Source organism: Artemia sp. Qi Xiang Cuo, chromosome 16 (assembly GCF_049724085.1).
Source record: "Artemia sp. Qi Xiang Cuo chromosome 16, ASM4972408v1, whole genome shotgun sequence".
NCBI classification, from domain to species: Eukaryota; Metazoa; Arthropoda; class Branchiopoda; order Anostraca; family Artemiidae; genus Artemia; species Artemia sp. Qi Xiang Cuo.
This window is the reverse complement of record NC_142809.1, coordinates 42,072,914-42,092,288: the sequence shown is the minus strand read 5'-3', so window position 1 is coordinate 42,092,288 and position 19,375 is coordinate 42,072,914. Positions and strand designations below refer to the sequence as shown.

Genomic DNA, 19,375 nt, shown 5'->3' with positions numbered 1-19,375 from the left:
AGTGTTTATAGTGGTTTTCAGGAAACAGTAATAATAGTATATTTGAAAATTCACTTGATACTCGTCATTAAAAACGTATTTATGCGTTATAAAGCATAGTAAGTGTCTTCCATGCGCTAACCAAAATACATATGAGCCCACTATTAGTTTATAAGTAGAATGAAGCACCATTAAGAGTTTTATAAACGATACAAAGTATTTATGAAAGCACATGAAGCGTTTCTAAGTGTTATAAAGTGTCAGTAAGAATTATATAAGTAAAACAAAGCTTTATAAAAGCACCAAAACTAATTGTAAGTGTTATAAAGCATCAATAAGAGGTTTATAAGCGATACAAAGCATTTATAAATGCACCAATACTGTTTGTATGTGTTATAAAGCATCAGTAAGAGTTTTATAAGCGAAACAAAGCATTTATAAAAGCACCAAAACCCTTTGTAAGTGCTATAAAGCATCAGCAAGAGTTTTATAACCGATACAAAGCATTTATAAAAGCAGATGAAGCGTTTGTAAGTGTTATAAAGTGTCATTAAGAATTATATAAGTAAAAAAAGCGTTTATAAAAGCACCAAAACCAATTATAAGCGTTATAAAGCATCAATAAGAGATTTATAAGCGATACAAAGCATTTATAAATGCACCAACACTGTGTGTATGTGTTATACAGCATCAGTAAGAGTTTTATAAGAGAAACAGAGCATTTATAAAAGCAGCAAAACCGTCTGTAAGTGTTATAAAGCATCAGTAAGAGTTTTATAAGTGATACAAAGCTTTTATAAAAGCACCAAAAGTGTATTTGAGTAGTATAAAGCACCAGTAAGAGTTTTATAAACGATTCAAAGCATTTACAAAAGCACATGAAGCGTTTGTAAGTGTTATAAGGTGTCATTAAGAATTATATAAGTAAAACAAAGCGTTTATAAAAGCACCAAAACCAATTGTAAGTGCTATAAAGCATCAATGAGAGCTTTATAAGCGATACAAAGCATTTATAAATACACCAACACTGTTTGTATGTGTTATAAAGCATCAAAAAGAGTTTTATAAGCGAAACAAAGCATTTATAAAAGCACCAAAACCATTTGTAAGTGTTATAACGCATCAGTAAGAGTTTTAAATTGCTGGGGCACGGGTAAATGACAGGAGTATGCATGACTCTCTTATTGGACACATACTTGTCAGGTTAGTTTTTGGAAAGACATGCCTACCTAGAGTCTTAGGCATGCTGATCAAGAATTCAAAAAGAGGCAAACAAGGCACACCCGCCTATGGTCTTAAGAAGGTTGACCAAGAATTTAAAATTGACATAGGACCATAAATTTGCTTGAAATAACAGGCAAACAATCGTTTAAAGCCATCTTTATCTTTCAAATAGTACCTATAGTTGCCTAGGCTGAATCTCTTTCAATAAGAGGTTATAAGTGATTCAAAGCATTTATAAAAGCACTAAAAGTGTTTATAGGTGTTATAAAGCATCAGTAAGAGTTTTATAAGTGAAACAAAGCTTTTATAAAAGCACCAAAAACGTTTTTAAGTGTTATAAAGCATCAATAAGATGTTTATAAATGATTCAAAGCATTCATAAAAGCACTAAAAGTGTTTATAGGTGTTATAAATAATCAGTAAGAGCCTTATAAGTAAAACAAAGCTTTTATCAAGTTATTAAAAACGTTTTTAAGTGTTATAAAGCAACAGTAAGATTCTTCTAAGCGATACAAAACATATATAAAAGCACAAAAAGCGTTTATAAGTAGTATGAAGCACCAGTAAGAGTTTTATAAACGATACAAAGATTTACAAAAGCACATGAAGCGTTTATAGGTGTTATTAAGCATCAGTAAGAGTCTTATAAGTGAAATAAAGCTTGTATAAAAGCATTAAAACCATTTGTAAGTGTTATAAGGCATCAGTAAGAGTTTGTGATACAAAGCATTTATAAAAGCACCAAAACCAATTGTAAGTGTTATAAAGCATCAATGAGAGGTTTATAACCGATACAAAGCAATTATAAATGCACCAACACTGTTTGTATGTGTTATAAAGCATCAGTAAGAGTTTTATAAGCGAAAGAAAGCATTTATAAAAGCACCAAAACCGTCTGTAAATGTTATAAAGCAACAACAAGATGTTTATAAACGATACAAAGCATTTATAAAAGAAATTGAAGCGTTTGTAAGTATTATAAAACAATAGTAAGAGTCTTCTAAGTGAAACAAAGCTTTTATAAAAGCACTAAAAACGTTTATCATTGTTATAAAGTAACAGTAAGAGTCTTTTAAGTGATACAAAGTATATATAAAAGCATCAAAACCATTTGTAAGTGTTATAAAATCAGCAAGAGTTTTATAAGTGATACAAAGCATTTATAAAAGCACCAAAAGCGTATTCAAGTAGTATGAAGCACCAGTAAGAGTTTTATAAACGATACAAAGATTTATAAAAGCACATGAAGCGTTTATAGGTGTTATAAAGCATCAGAAAGAGTCTTATAAGTGAAACAAATCTTTTATAAAAGTATTAAAAACATTTTTAAGTGTTATAAAGCAACAGTAAGAGTTTTATAAGTGATACAAAGCATTTATAAAAGCACCAAAAAGCGTATTTAAGTACTATGAAGCACCAGTAAGAGTTTTATAAACAATACAAAGCATTAATAAAAGCACATGAAGCGTTTGTAAGTGTTATAAAGTATCATTAAGAATTATATAAGTAAAACAAAACGTTTATAAAAGCACCAAAGCCAATTGTAAGTGTTGTAAAGCATCAATAAGAGTTTGCGATACAAAGCATTTATAATAGCACCAAAAGCGTATTTAAGTAGTATGGATTAGCAGTAAGAGTTTTATAAGCGATACAAAGCATTTTTAAAAGCACCAAAAGTGCTTATAAGTGTTATAAAGCATCAATAAGAGGTTTATAAATGATACAAAGCATTTATAAATGCACTTACACTGTTTGTACATGTTATAAAGCATCAGTAAGGGTTTTATAAGCAACCAAAGCATTTATAAAAGCGCCAAAACCGTCTGTAAGTGTTATAAAGCATCAATAAGAGGCTTACAAGCGATAAAAAGCACTTATAAAAGCACCAAAACCATTTGTAAGTGTTATAAATCATCAGTAAGAGTTTATAAGTGATAGAAATCATTTATAAAAGCACCAAAAGCGTATTTAAGTAGTATAAAGCACCAGTAAGAGTTTTGTAAATGATATAAAGCATTTATAAAAGCATATGAAGCATTTGTAAGTGTCCTAAAGTGTCATTAAGAATTATATAAGTAAAAAAAACGTTTATAAAAGCACCAAAACCAATTGTAGGTCTTGTAAAGCATCAATAAGAGTTGGTAATACAAAGCATTTATAAAAGCACCAAAAGCGTATTTAAGTAGTATGGAGCATTAGTAAGAGTCTTCTAAGCGATACAAAGCATTTATAAAAGCACTAAAAGTGTTTATAAGTGTTACAAAGCATTAATAAGAGGTTTATAAGTGATACAAAGCATTTATAAATGCACCAACACTGTTTGCATGTGTTATAAAGCATCAGTAAGTTCCATATGATATTTCAAATTACTATACCATCTATAGAAATGATAACTCTTTGCAAATGACCCTGGTAACCCAATTACTTGAAAACTTACACACACATCCATGCCTCAGGCGTAGGGTTCAAATATATAGATGCCTGGCCCATGGTAAGGCATATTACGCAATCACTGGTAGTGGTACTAGATAGCTTACTACTATTGTCTAGTATGTCGGATAAGTATATTAAAGGGATGAATACTAAGTACGAGAACAGTATCGCAGTGGTTAAGGGCTAGTTGCTGGTTTGGTATTGAATCAGGCAGTGTTGTGCTCTATTCCCTTTCATATGGATTCTTTTTATGGACTTTGGCGTTGGAACATGGAAAAAGCTATTGGAGTGCATGTAATCTAATGGGAAAGTGAAACTCTCTTAGCCTGGGACTTACCAGGTGACTTAAGCGCCCTAGATAAAAATATCTGCACAATGAATAAGTTTTTGGAAGTTTTGATTGTTCAGGATGTGAGAATAGGTCTGAAAGCTAATGTTAAGAAGGGTGCCGACAGAAAAGGGCGCCGACAGAAAATTTTCCAGGGGGAGGGGAGACGCCAAAATAGCAGTGATGGTTGGGTGACAGTTTAGGCGGTTTAGGGCACCAAACTACGACTTTACCCCCGAGGAGGACTAATTTGCAATCAATTTAAAATCCTGAGAAGCTAATTGACTTAAAAGTATCAATAACTATATTTTAGGCTTCCAAGTTGCAAAAGAAGTAATGCCACACGGTGGTAGTGCTTGATTCAACCAAGTTGATTCCCTTTATTTGTAATGAAATTAGGCTACGTTTGGTGATCTGTAATTGCGTATCAGCTATAATGAGGGGGTGGGTCATTGTTTAGGTGGGGGTAGGGTAGATTCCTACAAAAGCACATTTTAATGGACAAACTGCTTACTCTTCATGAAGCTTCAGATAAATGTTGAAAGAGGTATGGGGGAGTAGGGAGTAGGGATTAATTAGAATGTTTCTCTATACAGCTAATATGTTACATTCCCATATCTACCAGCACAGAGGTGGAAAAGACAAGGCAGGTCATCATCAGCCCCGCCATGCAATTTCCTTGGGATAGCAGATACTGCTAGGAACTTAGTTTTCAGCAATTTTAAATGGTAATATTTTTATTTTTCTATTTATACGAAGTACTTCAATGTTTAAAAAAAAAATATATGTAATGTATTTATCGTTTCAGTTATGTAGAAGATCAAAAGTCCCACAGAATTTCCATCCATGCAAACAATAATACTCCTTTTCATCCAACCAAACTTCTTTATTAGTAATATTAACAAGGACTTTTCACCAAAATTACTATTCATCACCAATTTTTTAAGTATATTCTAATTTTATCCAAAATTGAAATTATAAATTTAAACGTAGGGACAAATTTAAACGTAGGACGGTACTTATCAACGTATAATTATTGATTTACACATTTAAAAAGCAACTGACCAGGGATTTGAAGGACCAGTACTTCAAATTATATCTTAGTTAGGCCTGGCTATGATTTGGAAAACAATCAAAAATTAAATAAAAAAAGATTTTTAACTGAAAGTAAGGAAAAGATTTGAAATCTATTTGAACAGATTATTCTTTGCATGAAAAGGGCTGTCTCCTCCTTAGTTCCTTACTCTTTACTGTGAAGTTTGGCTTTTTTCCAATTTTTAAAGAAAATTTGCAATTGGAAAAAAAATTCAAAGCACCAAAAAACTTTTTTTAATGAGCAAGGCGTCGAGAAGGAGGCAGTTCCCCTTATATACAGAGTAATTTATATTTGTTTTAAGTTTTAAACTTGCTCCTTACTTTAGTTGAAAAACTTTTTCCATTTGTTTAATTACATTTCGTGAAACTGTAAAGTTTTATGAATGCAATAATTCTGGTAACGCTGAAAAAACGATCAGTATTTCAATGATCTCTGTTTGGATTTTGATGGGTGATCAAACAGTTCGTATTTTTTAACCAGGGGTGATCGTATAGACCCAGTAGGCCTAGAACATCGGAAGAGGGCTCATTCTAACGGAAATGAAAAGTTCTAGTGCCCTTTTTAAGTGACCAAAAAAATTGGAGGGCAACGAGGCCCCCTTCCATATCACTTTTTTCCCAAAATGGTCCGATCAAAATTTTTAGATTGCTTTTTTGTTCAGCATAGTGGAAAGACCCAATACGTATGTCTTTGGAGATAAAAGGAACCCCTACAGCCCCTGGAGAAAGGTTATAAAATTCGCCCATTGTTTTATTTCTTATTGGGAAGTATGCATACATTTTTCGGGTAGGAAGGGGAGGACCAATTTTTTTCTGCGAGAACTTTCAATGGAGAGGATGGTCTCCAGGGGATGAAACTTTCAGAGGAAATTTTACACTGAGTGAATCTATCAGAATTTAAACATAAAACTCGTTAATATGTATTTCTTTTTCTTTATCGATTCAATTTTACGCGCGGAGATGTTAAGGGTAATTGTCTGGGGTAAATTTTCACCAGGATTGAATTGTCCAGAGGATATTTCTGTGGGAAGGGAGATTTTTTCCGTGGAGGTGGAGCCAGGTATCCTGGCGTTATTTAAAAAAACGATCAGAGAAAAAACGAGTTTTTCAACTGAAAGTAAGGAGCAACATCAATACTTAAAACGAACAGAAATTATTACGTATACGAGGGGGGTTGCCCCGTCCTCAACATCTCTCTCTTTACGCTAGATTTTAAATTTTGTCCCGATTCTTTAAAAACGGCTCCTGAAACACAAGGGTCGTTTAACTAGAACAATAAATATTTTTTTTTTAAGTGCTAAAAAACTGTAGTGTGATAAGTGAGGTGTTGAGGAGGGGGGTAACCCCCGTCATATACGTAATAATTTCTATTCATTTTCAGTTTAAACGCTGCTCCTTACTTTCATTTAAAGAAAACTTTTTTTTTTATTTAATGAAGCTTAGAGACGAAGAATTTTCTAAAAACAATGGAAAAAGTATTTCAATTAAAGTAAAAGTATATAAAAATGAAAAATTTAAGTAATTACAAAAAATTAACAAAACGATAGTCTTCTTACAAAAACTAAGATATAAACTCCGAGCATTTAGTTCTGTTGAGCAATGCCGAAGCGTTGGACGGATTTTTTTTAACAGTGGTTATCAAACTTGGTTATCAAACACCAAAACATTTAATGCCTTTAGACTCAGTGTTTATAAAAGGCAACACATTATCAAAGTAATTTGTTCAAAGTAAAACATTGAAACTAAGATTAATAAAATCAAATCAAAATTTTTAATTCAATATTTTTAATTTAATTCTGAATACCAAAGGTCAGTATATTTGACACCTTTTATACTTTATAACTGTAAAAAATTAAATCTTTTTCAAAGTGACAACTAAATAAATACAATCACTCCTGGAACAAAACAAATTGATAATAAAACACAAAAAACGTATCCGTTTAGGGGAAAATACAGAAATTCCCAGCATTCCGTTCAGGGGAAACATTTCTGATTATAGTGGCTTCATATATCAGCTCATGGTTACTCTTGCAATGCAAGCAAAAGTTGACGGCATATTCTTACCGAAATTGCCCCTTATTAAGTTGTTAGTTGTTTTCCTTGTGTTTTCTATAATTATGTGTTTCTTGTGTTCTAATAACTGCACTAATTACTAATAAACAAATACATATTTAGGATCACCATAAAAAAGCTAATTCTTTGATTAAATTTTATCAATTTTTAGGCTATTATAATTCCATTATCGACATAAATCGTTATTTATTTATCATTCATTACTATTGAGAATTTGTTTTTTTTTTTTGCTCCAACCAAATCAAATAGAAAAAATTTTTGCGGAAAACTGGTTAAGGGTTACTCAGTCACAAATTAGAACTTGTATTTTCCTTATAATGGGTCAAAATTTATTGGCAGGCAGCAAAAAACATTTTTTTCATGGTTTTTCCCTATTCTGCTCTCTTTCCTTTGGCTTCCTTATAATTACTTTATAGTTCCAAATTTCCAGGGGTGCCCTGGCCTCCTCCCCCCCCCTCTTGCAGGCACCCATGTAGACTAGGAATAAACGATGCTAAAGAGGGGATATTAAATAACGAGAACATTGATCAAGTGGATAGCTTCAATTGTCTGGGTAGTATCACCAAAGAAGATCGTTCAAGGAGAAAAGATGCACAAAGTAAAATGACCAAGGTCCATGGAGTTTTTGCATAGTCAAAAAAGTTTGGAAGAATAGGGAAACAAGTCTGCGAACCAAGATTGGAACATAAGAAGCTACACTGATGAGAGCAGTCAAGTATGGTTCTGAAATATGAACATTGTAATACAGAAGAGGATTTGCTGCATGTTTTCCAAAGGAATTGTCTTCAGATAGTTTTGGGTACCTATTTTGACTGACCGTATGTAAAACAACAGGCTGTACAAAAATTGCTATTCTATCCCCATTTCTAAGGCTATCTAGAAATGCTGAGATGGGTAGGACACGTTTTGTGGATTTAGTGTACAGATTAGAAAAAGTTGTTCTTTGCGACCATGCATCAGGGGCTAAACAAAAGGCAGGTTATCCCTAAATCTGGTTGGAAGAGGTCGCAAAGAAGGATTTAAAGAAATCTTAAACTTTTTGAGAGGGGTAAAGAGTGAAAATTTCAATAGAGTTGAGTGGAAGAGAATCGTATGTAGCTGCATTGGCATCAATTGGCTCGGTAATGTAGTCAATTTTAGTAGTATTAGTAGAAGAGGCTTGATTATAAATAAATTCAGTTGGCTTAGTTTGTCCCTATGTTCATTACTGTCTAATTCTTTTGACTCTCTAACCATAGATGTCATAGATGTCCCATTGTGGCTTTGGGTGCGCAGTTTCAATAATAAGATTGCAATAATGCATTTACTGTATTTATTTTGAAAAGAAACACGGTTCTTAAGATGATTTGGTATTACATATTTCAACTGGTGCTCCAAATATAATGTTTTTTCCAGGTAAAAAAGAAAAATACGATGGGGAAGAAGAATGCTTATATTTTTGCGGAAATTCACTTGGTCTCAAACCAAAGAAAGCAGATGTTTATTTAAATGAAGTTGCAAAAGACTGGGGCAAGACGTAAGTTATTTTTGCGTACTGCAGCTTCATACTTAAGAAGTTATAATTCTAATAGGCATATTTCCCATATATTTAGTTGAAATTAAAAACTTTACAAAAAAAGTGGGATTCTAGTGTATTGTTGACAAACATCCACGCACAGGCTTATTTTGGAAGGTTAAGGAGAGGAAAAATTAAATTCTTCAAATTAGGAAAATATGGATAATACATGCAAATGTCTGAAAAATCTTGTAATGATAATATTCCGTTTTTTAGAGGAGAGACTTTAATTGAAGCCTATTAATACATATCTACCTGATTGTTAGTATTATTCATGTATATTTTTTAATGATTATTACCAGAAGCTACTTTCACATATTATTTAACAGCTATGTCATATTTAGGAAATTCACTGTAGAAATTCTTGTGATAGTTTTATAGACTGTAACACTTTTTATTCAACTGTGCACTGTTCTGGTGATTATGTTGCTGCTAATTTGTGTAACATACGGGCCTATGAACATTTTCATTAAGTCATCTCACCACTACATGAAGTCTGGATGCCGCCACTTAGAGTATTGGTCTGTTTTGATGAAGTATCCGATACAAATCTGGCTTCAATGGTTGCACTGTTCCCAAATAGCGCTGTTTATTTCCTTAACTAGACAAAGTGGTAGCGTGGATCCTAGTTCTTCAGAAACGGAATACGAATCTAGATTCTAAACACTTTTTTCTACTTGCAAATATTTCATTAGAATAAAATATAGTATTTAACAAATGCCGTAATTAATTTTGGTCTACGAAGCAAAATATCGTAAATTGTTGAACTCCAGGTCTCTGGTGGCAATTCCCTTCCTTACGCGGTTGGACGACTTGAAACAATCGGGGTTCCACCAATAAGATAATGGATATTTAGATTGACTATGGTTGGAAGAAGGGGGGGGGGGGAATGAGAATTGAAACCAAAGCAATTTCTTTATTTCCTTTTATTTTGTCAATCTTTTATCAAGGTCGTGAGTGATAATTTACAACTTCCTATTCCACGATCTAATTATTTCTTTATCAATGGTTATAATACTAGAAGTAAATTGTTGGAAGAAATTCTAAGCTTGCGTGTCAGTAATCTGAATCTTTAGATGTGTGAGAACCCTCTGGTTATGTTCTTTACTGAGCACTACTTAACTTTGATATGTCTCCTAACTTTCCTAGGATTCTCAAGAGACACTTACCCCAATGTTTTTGTGGTTGTTTGTTAGGAAAGTATGAATACCAACGAAATGAACTATTCCTAGATGGTATTTCTCTTGTAGTTTAGAATGCAGAAAAAGCCCTTTCCGGGTTTATATAAGCAGCGTTTTAATATTAATTTCCAGAAGCGCTAAACAACTTATTTATTTAGAGAAGACTTTAAAAGGTATTTAAAACTTGTCAAAATGTGCTTACAGATATTTCAAAGAGGGGGGGAGTGATCTTGAGATATGAATAAAAAAAAACAACGGTTTCCTGAAGTTCCATTGGTGAATTTATTGGTTGTTCGAACCTCCACTTCTTGGCAAGAAGAGAAGAAGCATATAGAAAGAAGATCTAAAATTAAAGTTCAATTGAAGAAAATGGGAGGGGTGGCTTTTAATTGTCCAATGTATATTTCACGATGATAAAGAGTGTTCTAATCAAATTTTGTCGTAAAAATCTAACCCCGGGGTTTCATTAAACTGAAGGGAAGACACAAATCTAGAGGAAAGATATTAGCCTTCAACAAACTAGAAAATGTAACAGAGCTTACCAAAGTTGTTTTTATCTGACTGAGCTTTTTATTATCCTCTTTTGATTTCTAGCTTAGACTAGTTTGTGTCATACCTTTTTGTTACATTGCATAATATGTTTTGAAAATTAGTATGTCTTGTTGTTTCTTTTATTTTGAAGTCACTGTATTGCCTGTTGTGGGTCGTATTCTTATTGGCAGTTGGACATTCCACTCGAGACACAAGAAGCCCAGGCCGATACTATTACTAACAGACACTAACCTCAGAACATCTGTTTATGCACAACGTTTATTCATAAAGTGTTCAGTCCTATAATTTTGTTTCAAAAACCCTATGTAAACATGTTAAAGACTTATATCTTACAACTTCCCGCTTAAATTCTCAGGAAATTTTAAAGAGAGTTAGGACCAAGATTTCTATAAATATTGCTGTACATCCATTTCTTCAGTATGAGGAGGCTAAAACCCTCTTTCTTTATTAAATATATAATCTACCTCTAATTATTGTTTTTGAAGCAGAATCCAAGCAGAATTAGTCAAATGAGAGCAAGGATGGGAGTTCCCTACTCGAAAAATGATGTCCACCATTCTTTACCTGGGTCCCGATATATATGTGTAGAGAATCTCTATTTCCACGTCTTCTATGTTGACTCTGTCCCTAGAGCTATTCTGAAAATTTGAAGATAGAAAAAAATACTACTTGTCGTACCAATGAATCTTTTCCCCAGCAATAACTAGGTCATCTTTTAGGTTTCTACTTTTATGCTAATTGGTACCATTATCTTGATTGTGCGCCCTCCATATACCTCGTACACCCTTTTCAAGTTAATGTAGTTACTATTAAACAATTTGGAGGTACTTGAGCCTTTCTGAATTAAATGTCATTGATTAGTTTATAACTTACATTTTCTAAAAATATTTTTACGACCACATATTGGGACGAAATCAAACAGTTCGTGGTAACGAACTGTAAGTAAGGAGCGACCCGGCTCAATGGTAACTGAAACTCTAGAAAACGGGTTTTTGATACCAATAGATACATCAAAAGAATCAGTATTCAATGCTGAATTCAAAAATATTACTTTAATGAAGTTTAGTCCTACCCATCAAAAGTTACGCGCCTGAGAAAATTTGGCTCATTTTCGAAAAAAGGGGGAAAGACCCCCTAAAATTTATAGAATCTTAATGGAAATCACACCATCAGATTCAGCGCATCAGAGAATCCTACTGTAGAGGTTTCAAGCTCGTATCTACAAAAATGTGGAATTTTGCATTTTTTGCCAGAAGAAAGATCACGGATGCGTGTTTTTTTCTTCTTAAGGGGTGATCGTATCGACCCAGTGATCCTAGACTATCTTGGGTGGACTCATTGGAACAAAAATTAAAAGTTCTAGTGCCCTTTTTAAGGGACAAAAAATGGAGTGCAACTAGGCCCCCTCCCACGCTCATTTTTTTCCCAAAGTCACCTGATCAAAATTTTGAGATAGCCATTTTGTTCAGCATGGTTGAAAATGTGATATCTATGTCCTTTAGGATGACTTAATCCCCCGAAGTACCCGGGGGGAGGGCTGAAAGTTATGAACTTTACCCAATGTTAACATATAGTATTGGTTATTAGGAAGTATACAGACGTTTTCAGGGGGGATTTCTTCTGGTAGTAGGTGGGTCGGGTGGGTGGGTCGGGGGCTGTGTGGGAAGATCTTTCCATGAAGGAAGTTTTCATGGGGGAAGGGACATTGCTATGAAGGGGGCGCCAGATTTCCCAGCATTATTTATAAAAGAGATCAGAAATTAAATTTAAAAAACAACAATTTTTCCAACTGAAAATAAGGAGTAACATCAAAACTTAAAACGGACAGAAAATATTACGTGTATGATTGGGTCCACCCCCTAGTCAATACCTCGCTCTTTAAGCCAAAGATTTTCTTGTACTTTCATAAGAGCTATTTATTCTAAATAACGGCCTTTGCGATTAAGGGATCATTTTTAAAGAATTGGAACAAAATTCGAACTTGAGCTTAAAGAGCTAGGTATTGACTAGGGGGCGAGCCCCCTATTATATGTATTAAAAATATATGAATATAAAAGTTCGTTACATAAGTTAATTCGTAAGTTACGTATATTTATTACTAATAAAAACGTTATAAAAACGTAACTAATAAAAACGTAAATAAAATTAAACAAGTTTCGAGAAAGCCATTTAACCAAATAAACGTAAAATTAATGTGGAAATTTTGTTTTAATTATTCATGTACGGTGAGCCAAAATCAAAACCTGCATTAATTCAAAAACGTTCAAGAATTAAATAAAAAAAAAAAAAAGTTTTTTTTAACTGAAAGTAAGGAACGACGTTGAAACTTAAAACGAACAGAAATTATTCCGTATATGAAAGGGGCTGTCCCCTCCTCAACGCCTCGCTCTTTACGCTAATGTTTGACTTTCTCACTACTCTTATTTTTTTTAAACAATAAAAAACTTTAGCATAAAGAGCGAGGCGTTGAGGAGGGGACAGCCCCTTTCATATACGGAATAATTTCTGTTCGTTTTAAGTTTTAACGTCGTTCCTTACTTTCAGTTAAAAAAACTTTTTTTTTTATTTTTATACATAAAGAGCGACGTATATAATGAGTGAGTTGATTATCTTGTTTATTTGTTGTAGTCATACATAATTTCTCTGCTTTAGCATCTTCATTCATAGAATTAGCTAAACTACAGGAGGGTATCAACATATTTCTTTTTGACAAATGTAGAAAAACATACTATATAGTGACTTGAAAATTTGCACTAGCTGTTCATTTTGTTGCGTCCCAGAAAGCGTTTGGTCTGGTCTTTTCGGAGGCAGAAATATTGGAACTCGTTTCATTTAAACGAAATAAGTCAGTGGAAACTGGACATTTTGAATAGCATGAATTCCTCTAATTTCTTCGACATAGAGAAGTCGCATATTACAAATAGTCTTGAATTTTCTAATGTCATATTACACGGGGTCTTAAAAATAATTTTAACAGTTCTATTCTTTAAGATCTACTGATATTTGATACCCGAGGGATAATTTTTTCTCCATTTCAATGAGTTTTTTACTGTACCCGCAGGGCTAGATGAGAAAAACGGAAAAGTATTCTTTCCTGCTTAAGTAATGGAGGGAACTTTATCAATTCATTTCTATGAATCTGGATTTAGTGTTGCTTGATTTCTTTGTTAATTTGAATCTCTTTCAAAATTTTTTGTTATTATCGCTAAGTATTAAATTAATGATTTTTGCAGATGTACTTTGGAGCCATTCCACAGTCGTATCTTTTCTAATTTTAGTTGATTGTTCGAGTCACCATCAAGCAAAATTGTCTTGTGTTTTAAATGGATTAAATAGGAAAACAACTTTTTTTTAACTGAGAGCAAGGAGCGACATTAAAACTTAAAACGAAGAAAAACTATTCCGCATATGAAAGGGGCTGTCCCCTCATCAACGCCTCGCTCTTTGTGCTAAAGTTAGACTCTTTTTAACAACTCTGTTTTTTAAAACAATTAAAACTTTAGCGTAAAGAGCGAGGCGTTGAGGAGGGTACAGCCCCTTTCATATAAGGAAAAAATCTGTTTGTTTTAAGTTTTAATGTCGCTCCATACTTTCAGTTAAAAAAAACTTGTTTTTTTTATTCAATTTTCGAATGTTTTTGAATTAATGCAGGTCTTGATTTTGGCTCACTGCACATGAATAATTAAAATGAAATTTCCATTACTTTTTTTTGGCTAAATGGCTTTCTCAAAATTTTTAAGTTTATTCCGTATATGAAAAGGCCTATCCCTTCCTCAACGCCTCTTTCTTTACGCTAAAGTTTTTTATTGATTTAAAAAATAGAGTTGTGAGAAAGAGTCAAACTTTAGCGTAAAGAGGGAGGCGTTGAGGAGGGGACAGCTCCTTTCATATACGGAATAATTTTGGTTCGCTTTAAGTTTTAATGTCACTCCCTACTTTAAACTAAAAAAAAAGTTGTTTTTTTTTATTTATTTTCTGAACGCTTCTGAATTAATGCAGGTTTTGATTTTGGCTCACCGTACATGAATAATTAAAATAAAATTTGTGTATTAATTTTCCCTTTTTTTTGCTAAATGGCTTTCTCAAAATTTCAATCGGAGAATTTTGAGAAAAAAAGGGGCGGAGGAGGGGGCTTAGCTGCCCTCCATTTTTTGGATTACTTAAAAAGGGCACTAGAACTTTGAATTTTATTTACGAACGTTTTTATTAGTAATAAATATACGTAACTTACGAATTAACCTATATAACGAACTTCAATATTCTTATATTTTTATTACGTAAGTATATACCATCTTTTGAATTTGCCAACGCCCCCGTACCAAACAGGTTTTTCTGTTAGGTAAACAGGTCATTACACTCGGTCATTACACTCTTTGTCAAGAGATTAAACCAGTATTGTCTATAACTTAATTTACGTTGGTTAAACTTCCGAAGGTTAAGAAAGCGTAACAGGTAATTAAAGTATGAGAAATGGGATGCTATAATTAGAATGATTTTAAGTTGAAACATTGTGACGTAAAAATAGCTCAGTTATTTGCTTGCGTGTATAGGAATTCCCATGTTATTTGCTTGCTTGTATTTTGTGTTAATATAAGTATTTTTTATATCTTTTAAAAGAGTTTTAAGGGTTTGAGAGACTCAGTTGCCTAATTCCGTGTGATGTTAAACTTCCGATGGTTAAGAAAGCGTAACAGGTAATTAAAGTATGAGAAATGGGATGCTATAATTAGAATGATTTTAAGTTGAAACATTGTGACGTAAAAATAACTCATTGATTTGCTTGCGTGTATAGGAATTCCCTAGTTATTTGCTTGCTTGTATTTTGTGTTAAAATAAGTAGTTTTTATATCTTTTAAAAGAGCTTTAATGGGTTTGAGAGACTCAGTTGCCTGATTCCGTGTGGTTTTTCTTTACTTGATAGTAATTAAAAACAAAAATTTAGTGTTAAATAAGTAGTTTTTATATCTTTTAAAAGAGCTTTAAGGGGTTTGAGAGACTCAGTTGCCTAATTCCGTGTGATTTTTCTTTACTTGATGGTCATTAAAAACGAAATTTTTGTGTTAAATAAGTAGTTTTTGTATCTTTAAAAAGTGCTTTTTAGGGGTTTGAGAGACTCAGTTGCCTAATTCCGTGTGGTTTTCCTTTACTTGATGATCATTAAAAACGAATTTTTTGTGTTAAATAAGTAGTTTTTGTATCTTTTAAAAGAGCTTTACTGGGTTTGAGAGACTCAGTTGCCTAATTCCGTGTGATTTTTCTTTACTTGATGGTCATTAAAAACGAAATTTTTGTGTTAAATAAGTAGTTTTTGTATCTTTTAAAAGAGATTTAATGGGTTTGAGAGACTCAGTTGACTAATTCAGTGTGATTTTAATTTAATTTATTTAAATTATTATCTTTATTTGGTTTTTTAAGAATTTTTTTTTTTATATATTAAAAGAGCTTTAAGGGGTTTGAGAGACTCAGTTGCTTAATTCCGTGTTGTTTTCCTTTACTTGATTATAATTAAAAACTAAATTTTTGTGTTAAATAAGTAGTTTTTGTATCTTTTAAAAGAGATTTACAGGGTTTGAGAGACTCAGTTGCCTAATTCCGTGTGATTTTTCTTTACTTGATGGTCATTAAAAACAAGTAGTTTTTATATCTTTTAAAAGAGCTTTAAGGGGTTTGAGAGACTCAGTTGCCTAATTCCGTGTGATTTTTCTTTACTTGATGGTCATTAAAAACGAAATTTTTGTGTTAAATAAGTAGTTTTTTTATCTTTTAAAAGAGCTTTAATGGGTTTGAGAGACTCAGTTGCCTAATTCCGTGTGGTTTTCCTTTACTTGATGGTCATTAAAAACAAATTTTTTGTGTTAAATAAGTAGTTTTTGTATCTTTTAAAAGAGCTTTACAGGGTTTGAGAGACTCAGTTGCCTAATTCCGTGTGATTTTTCTTTACTTGATGGTAATTAAAAACGAAATTTTTGTGTTATTTAAGTAGTTTTTGTATCTTTTAAAAGAGCTTTACAGGGATTGAGAGACTCAGTTGCCTAATTCCGTGTGATTTTTCTTTACTTGATGGTCATTAAAAACGAAATTTTTGTATTAAATTAGGAGTATTTGTATCAATGAACAGTTATTGAATGTTAGTTTGTTACAGTTGTTGCTGTTTAAAATATTAAGGTCTGTACAATTTTTGCTGTTTTTTTATCTTTTTATAGAGATTTACAGTGTTTGAGAGACTCAGTTGCCTTAGTCAGTGTGGTTTTTCTTTACTTGATGGTCATTAAAAACGAAATTTTTGTGTTAAATAAGTAGTTTTTGTATCTTTTAAAATAGCTTTAAGGGGTTTGAGAGACTCAGTTGCCTGATTCCATGTGGTTTTTCTTTACTTGATGGTCATTAAAAAAGAAATTTTTGTGTTAAATAAGTAGTTTTTGTATCTTTTACAAGAGCTTTAAGAGGTTTGAGAGACTCAGTTGCAGGATTCATAGTTGTTTTTATTTACATTGTTGTAATTAATAACTAAAATTTTGTTTTATAAAATTATAATTTTTATAGATTAAAATATATTTAAGGTGTTTGAGAGAATCATTTGCAGGATTCCGTGTGGTTTTTCTTTACTTGTTGGTCATTAAAAAATAAATTTTTGTGTTAAATCAGTAGTTTTTGTATCTTTTAAAAGAGCTTTAAGGGGATTGAGAGACACAGTTGCCTAATTCCGTGTGGTTTTTCTTTACTTGGTTGTCATTAAAAACGAAATTTTTGTGTTAAATAAGTAGTTTTTGTATCTTTTAAAAGAGCTTTACTGGGTTTGAGAGACTCAGTTGCCTAATTCTGTGTGGTTTTCCTTTACTTGGTGGTCATTAAAAACGAAATTTTTGTGTTAAATAAGTAGTTTTTGTATCTTTTAAAAGAGCTTTACGGGGATTGAGAGACTCAGTTGCCGGATTCCGTGTGGTTTTTCTTTACTTGATGGTCATTAAAAACGAAATTTTTGTGTTAAATAAGTAGTTTTTGTATCTTTTAAAAGAGCTTTACGGGGATTGAGAGAGTTACCGGATTCCGTGTGGTTTTCCTTTACTGGGTGTTCATTAAAAACTAAATTTTAGTTTTAAAGAAGTAGTTTTTGTATCTTTTAAAAGAGCTTTACGGGGATTGAGAGACTCAGTTGCCGGATTCCGTGTGGTTTTTCTTTACTTGTTTGTCAATAAAGACGAAATTTTTGTTTTAAATATGTATTTTTTTTATCTTTTAAAAGAGATTTAATGGGTTTGAGAGAATCAGTTGCCTGATTCCGTGTGGTTTTTCTGTACTTGATGATCATTAAAAACTAATTTTTTTTGTTAAATAAGTAGTTTTTGTATCTTTTAAAAGAGCTTTACGGGGATTGAGAGACTCAGTTGACTTATTCCGTGTGGTTTTTTATTTAATTGGTGGTCATTAAAAACTAAATTTTGTGTGTTAAATAAGTAGTTTTTGTATCTTTTAAAATACCTTTACAGGGATTGAGAGACTCAGTTTTACCATGTCACAGTTACATTTTTCATGATTTTGCAAAGTTCATTTTGAATTTCTTTCGTTGAAATGCAAGAGTTTGAATATTTCAGTAGTTTTTGGTTGTGGTTTACCTCGTCGCAGTTACATTTTCTTGATTTTTCAAAGTTAATTTTGAATTTCTTTCGATGAAATGCAAGAGTTTGAATATTTCAGTAGTGTTTGGTTGTGGTTTACCTTGTTACAGTTACATTTTCTTGATTTTTCAAAGTTCATATTGAATTTCTTTCGTTGAAATGCAAGAGTTGTTATCTTTAAGTAGAGTATGGTTGTGGTTTACCTTGTAACTAATAGAGTATCATTTTTTGTCTATTTTAATTTTTTTTTTCATTAGTTGTAATGAACGAGTTGGAATAATTCAGTAGTGTGTGATTGTGGTTTACCTTGTCACAGTTACATTTTCTTGATTTTTCAAAGTTCATTTTGACTTTCTTTCGTTGAAATGCAAGAGTTGGAGTATTTCAGTAGTGTTTGGTTGTGGTTTACCTTGTCACAGTTACATTTTCTTGATTTTTCAAAGTTCATTTTGAATTTCTTTCGTTGAAATGCAAGAGTTGGAATATTTCAGTAGTGTTTGGTTGTGGTTTACCTTGTCACAGTTACATTTTCTTGATTTTTCAAAGTTCATTTTGAATTTCTTTCGCTGAAATGCAAGAGTTGGAATATTTCAGTAGTGTTTGGTTGTGGTATACCTTGTCACAGTTGCATTTTCTTGATTTTTCAAAGTTCATTTTGAATTTCTTTCGTTGAAATGCAAGAGTTGGAATATTTCAGTAGTGTTTGGTTGTGGTTTACCTAGTCACAGTTACATTTTCTTGATTTTTCAAATTTCATTTTGAATTTCTTTCATTGAAATGCAAGAGTTGGAATATTTAAGTAGTGTTTTTTTGTTGTTTACCTTGTAACATTTATATTATATTTATTTTTAAAATTTTATTTTGTATTTATTTATTTTAAATGCAATATTTTTAATTTTTCATTATTGTTTGCGTTTTGTTTTAATTTTCAAATTTTATTTTTATTTCTTTTTTCAAAGTTCATTTTGAATTTCTTTCGTTGAAATGCAAGAGTTGGAATATTTCAGTAGTGTTTGGTTGTGGTTTACCTTGTCACAGTTACATTTTCTTGATTTTTCAAAGTTCATTTTGAATTTCTTTTGTTGAAATGCAAGAGTTGGAATATTTCAGTAGTGTTTGGTTGTGTTTTCCCTTGTCACACTTAAATTTTCTTTTTTTTTCAAATTTCATTTTGAATTTCTATAGTTTAAATGATAGAGTTTGAATATTTCAGTACTTTTTTTTTTTGATTTAAATTGTCAATATTAAATGATAAATATTTTTATTAGTTAATTTATTATTTATATATTTTTAATGAAAGATTTGGAATATTTAATTAGTGTTTGGTTGTTTTTTACCT

At 31.9% G+C, this 19,375-nt stretch overlaps 1 protein-coding gene across 1 annotated transcript in view; it reads left to right on the top strand.

The window, feature by feature from the left end:
• Window positions 1-19,375, top strand: part of LOC148942921 (kynureninase-like) — a 168,129-nt gene that overhangs the window by 10,117 nt on the left and 138,637 nt on the right. The window contains exon 3 of the mRNA XM_089102125.1: window positions 8,528-8,648. Within this exon, the coding sequence (XP_088958251.1) occupies window positions 8,528-8,648 (121 nt within the window). The remainder of the gene's footprint in view (window positions 1-8,527; window positions 8,649-19,375) is intronic.